The sequence below is a fragment of the Prunus avium genome, chromosome 3 (assembly GCF_965620075.1).
Source record: "Prunus avium chromosome 3, drPruAviu1.hap1.1, whole genome shotgun sequence".
NCBI lineage: Eukaryota > Viridiplantae > Streptophyta > Magnoliopsida > Rosales > Rosaceae > Prunus > Prunus avium.
Window position 1 is genome coordinate 12,336,977 of NC_142286.1, and position 7,363 is coordinate 12,344,339.

Sequence of the window (7,363 nt, forward strand, 5' to 3'; positions counted from 1 at the left end):
CCTAAACATGATTACCTTATTGTTTTGATACTTGAGTGTATGAATTTCTAGATATTGTTGATGAATTCCAATTCACCAAATTAATCTATCCTTGATGTGTGTTTTTCCTTGGTTGGCCATCTTTGAAAGCATGCTTCTTGAGATTGTTGGGATTATGTGTATCTTCATGTTATCCTAAGCAATAAATGGATGAAGTAAGAATCATCCATGTGAATTGGTTTCTTGAATACCTAATGTAAACACCATGCTATTAGGATTCTTGTGATGTTCATATTCTCTTTGAACTTAATGGGTTCTCCTTGTAATTGAATCGAAGTACGAACCATACCTAGGTTCGGTTATGGGGAGGGCACAAGTATTGTAGCACGAACCATGCACTTTACGTATATTAGAGAGAATCAATGCGTCTTGAGCCACGACCCATGGTCTTGATTGCGAACATTTTCATCAACACATTTAGAGTTCATCACTTGAGTATTCATGAACTTTGGTAGAATTGTTTAGGGTGGATTCCGAAACCCTAGTGTTTGTTACTTGGTACTTTCACATTTTGATAATTCATCTCTGCCTTTCTCATTTAAATTCAAAGTCCATTTACTTTCATGCAATAGAAATAGGTCACTTGAACCAAACCAAAACCCCTCCCCCCCAATGTGTGTGTGAGTTGTGTGTTTGATACGTTGTGTGTCTTGTTTACTGAATTCTGTTTATTTTCGTAACTGTTTTGGACTTTTGGTTCGCGTGTGTTCTTCAGTTTTGTGTGCTGAATCCAACCGTATAAAGAACGTAAATTTTGGACATACGGTTGGAAAGTTATAGGTCAAACACTGGACAGAGGTCGAAACTGGAAAAATAGATAAACGAATCTGTCCAAATGGTGATAAAAGGGTGATAGAAAGTGCTGTTTCTGTTTTTCTTTGGTTTCTTGTGTTGTTTCATTTCTTTACTCATTTTTAGTTTCCAATTTGCATTTGTGCATTTGTGGTGTGTTAAATAAGTGTTCTTTACGTACTCAAATTAGAACTTATAGGAAGCCGACAAGTTCTTCGTGGGATCGACCCCGTACTTACATAATCTATACTTCATTAGATTCGTGCACTTGCGGGTATTTTTAATTGGTTGTTTGCACATTAATTTGTCTCCTTGCGGTTCACACCATACATACAACTCCGTACCCTTTGCTTAGTTATTGTTTTCCTACAAACACTCGAACTAACTTAGGCATCGAAGGGCCTTTGCCCCCCCCCCCCCCTTGGGTGTGGTCTATTTACTCCAATATTTTTTACAGGAATCGAGAAGGAGAGAGAAGGAAGATCGAAGGTCGAAGGATCCAGAAGCGAATATTCTCCCGTGAGATTATTTGCACAAACATTTGGTGCTTTCATTGAGAGCACGAGTTATACTCAACGCGTGCTCAAGGAATCCGTTCCTCCTATTTTCCAATCCACCGAAGCCTTCCAAACAACCATGGTTGGAAGCAAGCGCACGAGGAGCAAGACCGCCGCGATGGCTCAATCCGTGACGGCCCAAAGCTACTCCTCCCACGATCCCGCGATCGACATGGTGGCACCACCACCTTTAGCCGCCATGAACCTGCAACAAACCACCGCGCCACCTGCCAGACCGCCAGTTGGGACCACCACACTAGCCGTCGTCGTACCATCTCAAGGCCCCGTGGCCGGATCTGGCTACCTTCATAGCACCGCTGCCGAGCATGGTGGAACCTCCCATCAAGGTGGGCTTGCTACCGCCGCTGACTTTGGCCCAATCTTGGAGCAATTTCATCCATTGCCTCCGCGCTCGACGCACGCTCCCGCTCACACCTCTAATGAAACCCTAGCCCGTGTGCAATTCGGCTCCACACACTTCTCTCCTCCCGATCCACGAAGTCAAGTATACCTCAATCTGAGAGTTGACCAGCTAACTCAGAGAATGGATGACCAAAACAGTTTGATGAGTCAGCTCCTCAACCAAATAAACTTGGCTCAAAACCTTGGCCTTGGACAACAGGGCGAAGAGAGAAGGATGGACGAACGCGCCGATATGCAGTTCGATGGGTACCGAGCAGGTCGAGCAGGAGTAAGCAGACAAGGAGATGGACAACAACGTGATCAGCTTGCCGACATGTCGCAAGCATCAGCAAGCCACACTCAAAGCAGACGAAGTTTCTCATCCGGATCGAGTTCAAGGACCAATGTTCACGAAAGGCCAGGCCCCCAGGGAGGTCAACCTGACGACCCCCACAGTGAGGATCGTGAAGAAAGGCGCTCCGCTACCCGCTCCCGAAGAACCAATTCCCGTCGACATGCTACAAGAAATTCCTCGCAAGCGCAGTTCACCAACACACCTCCTAGGCAGCACAGCCGAGAAGGTCGACACTTGCGAACCAACGAGGAAGTCAATCAGCGTCGCCCAAATCGCGAAGATCACCAACGTGACTAACCAGCTATGTGTGCGGAAGATGTTGAGAAGCTTGTAAATAACCGACTTCGAGATTTAAGGATTGGCGGAAATTTCGAAGATGCATTACGCATGGAGGTAGACAAAGCAAACTCCTCACCTTTTACCGCCGAAATAGAACAGGCTGCTCCCCCGAAACGATTCTCAACTCCCTCTTTCACATGCTTCAAAGGGGATTCTGATCCTGAAAGTCATCTGAAGCACTTCAAGAGCGTTATGATCCTCCACAAGGCTGAAGACGCGTTAATGTGCAAAGTGTTTGCAATGACTTTGCTAGGAACAGCTCAGGATTGGTTCCACACCCTGCCATCAAGGTCGATCAGCAGCTTCAAGGAGCTTGCCTATGTCTTCACCAAAGAGTACACTTCTTACCGGACGATCAAGAAGAACCCTGACCACTTGTTCAACCTGCGCAAGAAGTCCGACGAATCCCTCCGAGACTACATCAAGAGGTTCAAGGCGGAGAGGGCAAAAATCATAGGATGTGATGACCAAGTTGCGTCCTCTGCCTTCAAGAGGGGTTTGCCAACTGAGTGTGAGCTGTATGGTGAGCTGACCATCTCTCCCTGCCAAACATTGGTAGAAGTTTTGGCAACAGCTGAGCGCTACGCACTTTGGGACGACGATCGAATTGCCGCAAAGAAGGCTGCCAAGCAAGCCGATCAACTAGCTGAGCAAGCAAGCCAAAGGAACGGCAACAACAAGGATGAAGGCAAGCGCAGATCACAGCCTGAAGGAGGTACTCTAGCAACTGAGAGCTACACCAAGTTCACTATCCCGATTCACCAGATCCTAGCCCAAGTAAGGGACATGCCTTGGTTGAAGAAACCATCGCCTTTGAAGGGAAACCCAGCCAAGAAAGATACCAGTAGATATTACGCATTCCATGAAGGGCACGGTCATTACACAAACGACTGTTCCGCCTGGAAAAGGCACCTCGAAGAGCTGGTCAGAGATGGCCACTGCACGAAGTTCATTGCAATGGGGTCTATCCAGCAAATCAAGGATTGCAATGCAGTTGCCAATGAGCCTCCACGAAAAAAGTCATACAGATCAACACGATTCTAGCCGACTCCGAGAGTCTGGGCTGACCACCAGGGAGCAGAAGAGAAAGATCAAGCAAGCGACTTTTGTCTCCCAAGCCGTCACCAGCTACCAGTCATGGAAGACGATCCTGGCATCATTTTTTAAGGGAAGGAGGTACTAAGACAATGGAATGCCCATCACCTCCAGGGGTATTATCCACGAAGCTCCTCACCTATCAGCTCGCCTTTAAGCAGGCGGCCGAGCCTCCTTCACCTTCATTAAAGCCAGGTTACTTTTGATGTTACCCGTGCAACTCATCTCTTTTGTTCAATAAAGCAATGTAGTGACATCGACATCAATACAAGTTCAAGCATTTCTTTCCAATGAAGTGTTCACAAAAGCAATCGACACGTTGTTGTTAATATTATGTTAACTCGCAATTGTACGGGGCAATTAGTAGTATAGCAAGACAAGTACGAGGTCGTACCCACGAAGACTGAGAAGTTAAAACTAGTTATGTACTTAGATTACCAAATTCAAGAAAGTAGGAGGTTATGTCTAAAACAGAATTTAAAACAAGAGTGGTTGTGATTGTTGAACAAAAGAAGCAAAATGAAATTGCAAACAAAAACAAGTAAACAAATGTAACAAAGAGTGGTTTTAAGAGTTGGAAAACAGATTTTGAGACTAGGGCATTCGAATCACCATAACAATTCAATTCTGGGTTATAAAGATTCAAGTAACAAGTCTAATTCAGATTCAAAGATTGATTCTAGCTAAAGTATGATTAGGCCATGGTGTTTGGTCCTAACCTTGTGTTCCTAATTCCCTAATTTGATCATTTGTTGTCTAACCTAAAATTAAGCATTAGGAACCCATTAAGCATAGAAGAACATTTTAAACAACCAAGTATGTATCTAATCCCTGTTGTCGAATGTCCATACATACTCTTCCTATTCATAGTTCAATTCGAATTAAAGCATGGTGTATACTCTTAATTCAAACCAAGATAGTTAACAAACAAGTTCTAATGGTGATCAATCATTCAAACAAGCATGTTAACTTATAAGCATAATGAATAAGAACATGAATCATGAATCAAACTTGAAACTCCAAACTTATAAACCCAGAATATTCATGTTAGGTTACATCGAAGCCCTAGTTATGGATTTAGCTACTCAGAATGGAAAAGAGACTTGAACAGAAATGAGAAAACATAATGAATACAATAAGAGTAGAAAAACCCTTTTTCTGAAGTTCTTGTGGTGTCCAAGGCTTCTCCAAGTGCTTCTCCACTTCTAATGCTTCTCCAAGAGCTTCCCCACTTCTAGAAAGATGTATGAAGGATATGGAGGTGATTTGGGATGAGTTTGAGTGAGTGGTGATGGCTAAGGAAGATGAAATTCGTAGGGAAATGGAAGAGAGGTTTGCTGGAGTTGTTTTGGTGATTGTTGGAGTGTTTGGGATTTTGAGAGTGTTTGAGGATGGTTGGAGTGAATTGTGGGGGTTGTGAATCTCAGGATTTGTTGTGTCTTGAATGTGGAATGGATGTGGTATTTATAGGGAGAGGGGAGTGACAAATCTGAATTCAATATGGCTAATGCATACAACACTTGCATTATAAAAGATGAATTGGTTGATGCACTTCACTAATGCATACAACACTTGCATTATAAAATCTGAATTGGTTGATGCACTTCACCAATAGATCCCACCAGCAGCCCTAGCTCATCTTCATGTCACCATGACCAAGCTTCCAACCAGAAATGATAGCTCATACCTAGCTCACCATGACCAAGCATCCAACCAGCACATGCTGAGGTCAGCATAACCAGCAACTTCAAGGGCTTACAACTTGGGCTTCTCTTAATCAAATTAGGACTTTAAGCACTCGAAATTGAAGTTCAGAATGTCTTCTTTCCAGACATATGTCATTTGGGCCAATCCAAGGTCGGAGGAGGAAGTTAAGGCCAAAACAAATTGCTAACTCATTTTGCGCGCTGATAAAATCCATCCTGAGCATGGCTCTGTGTTTGCTAGGTAACAGACTCCATATTTATCCAATGGGGCTGAATTTTGTATATGTTATAGTACACACCCATTGGAACAACTTTCATGAAGAATGCTGCCTCATCCGAGCTGTGTAGGTTGCTGAAACAAAGCTTGCAATATGACCTACGGAACTGGACTGGCAGGGGGCTGTAGCCAAAATGAGTTTGTCTTTTAAGCTCTTCTTCCATTCATCCAAATTAGGCCTTAACATGCTTGAATTGCATGAATTATGCTCTCTTGCTCTATTGGCCTACAAAACACACAAAGGGAGGGAAATAACTTAGAATTATAGGAACTAAGCAAAAGAAGTAAGTAAATTGGGCATGTATATGTATGAAATTATGAGCTTAACACACCCCCAAACTTAGATTTTGCTAGTCCTCGAGCAAAACAAAAGAGAAACAAAGATAAAAACAAAACAAGAAGTTAACTAGACCACTTTCGTAGGTAACTCGATTGCATTGAGCGTATGCAACAAGCCTTTAAACCTCTAGGCATCCCTAGTAGGAGGAGTTGTGTCTCCTGAGGGTTTAACAGATACGATACCCACAAACGTTTTTCTAACTCTACAAAACAAAATGGTTAGAAAAACAACTTTGAAATCAACTAATGAAAATGAAAGAAAGTTTTAGTCATACCTCCAACACCATAGAGTTGCCAAGATAGGTCATCAATCAGTGTGTACAAGTGGAAGCTATAGCTCAAAGGCACACAGTTTCAAAGCAAGCACACTCAAACCTTGAATAGAGAACATGCTTCGACTCTAATTCTCACAGATAACACTCAATCACTCAGAACCTATGTTTTAATTCTCTCAAGAAAGCATAAGTGAGTGTATGAAATAGAAGCACAAATTTGGTTAGATCTCATGAAAGGAATTAAATACTAAGAATAGAGATACACACATACTTACCAGCACCCATGAATACATCCTCAAAGATCAGCTAGGTCTTTCACAATGTTGTAATGAAAGGCTAAGGTTTAGGGGAAATGGAAGAATTGGAAGGAAAAACAAATAACTTAAGAACATACCAAGGTTGCATGCTTCATTAATCTGCAAGGCATCATTGATTTAGATTGGCATGGCAGCAAACTTCATGGTATCTCCTGGCATAGACTTTATTTTTCACACTTAGATCAAATCGAAACACTTTCATCTTCGTTGATTTGATCTGCATCTTCATTAACTTCATTGCACAGATTCACATCATCTTTATTTAGGTACATGGCTGCAACTTCCTTGCTTCAAACTTTATCTTGGCACACCTTGGTATATTTCTAAGCTATAGGGTATGGCTACAATAGGTCAAGTATCTCAGATTGAGATACAAAGGTAGGGAAATGATGAGGGTGATAGAAGAAAAGGCTTTAAGTGTTTGGCTTCAAGAGGGTTGATGGAACACACATATAGGTAGGGTGAAAAGAAAGCACATAGAATGGTTATGCACACATAGCCTAGCATCACTTCAATGAGTTCATTCATGAATGAGAGCAAGCACATGATATCTGCAAAAGAGAATCATCCTTAGTATTCAATCAAAATGGAATAATGAGATCAATTAGAGTGAATTGAAGAAAATAAGTATGGATGAGAAATAGAACACTTTAAACCCTCTCAAGAAAGCAATTAGGCTCGATATAGCTCACTAGGGTAGTCTCCACTATTTTCCTTCAAGAATTTGAGCGTGGTACTTTAGCCACCAGAATTCTAAGAGCAAAAGCTTTGTGAAGTGCAAAATTCTGATATGAAAACCTCAAATAGCAGCTCCATAGCATTGATTGTATGACATTCTTTAAAAAAATAATAATAATAAATAAAAATAAA

The 7,363-nt window shown here is 42.1% G+C and overlaps 1 protein-coding gene across 1 annotated transcript; it reads left to right on the forward strand.

The window, feature by feature from the left end:
* Nucleotides 1-2,448: 2,448 nt before the first annotated feature.
* On the forward strand, nt 2,449-3,528 carry LOC148295645 (uncharacterized). The gene is made up of 2 exons (XM_088250553.1): nt 2,449-2,715; nt 2,881-3,528. Exons 1-2 carry the CDS (start codon nt 2,449-2,451, stop codon nt 3,526-3,528), a joined length of 915 nt encoding a protein of 304 aa, XP_088106679.1.
* The last annotated feature ends 3,835 nt before the right edge of the window (nt 3,529-7,363 follow it).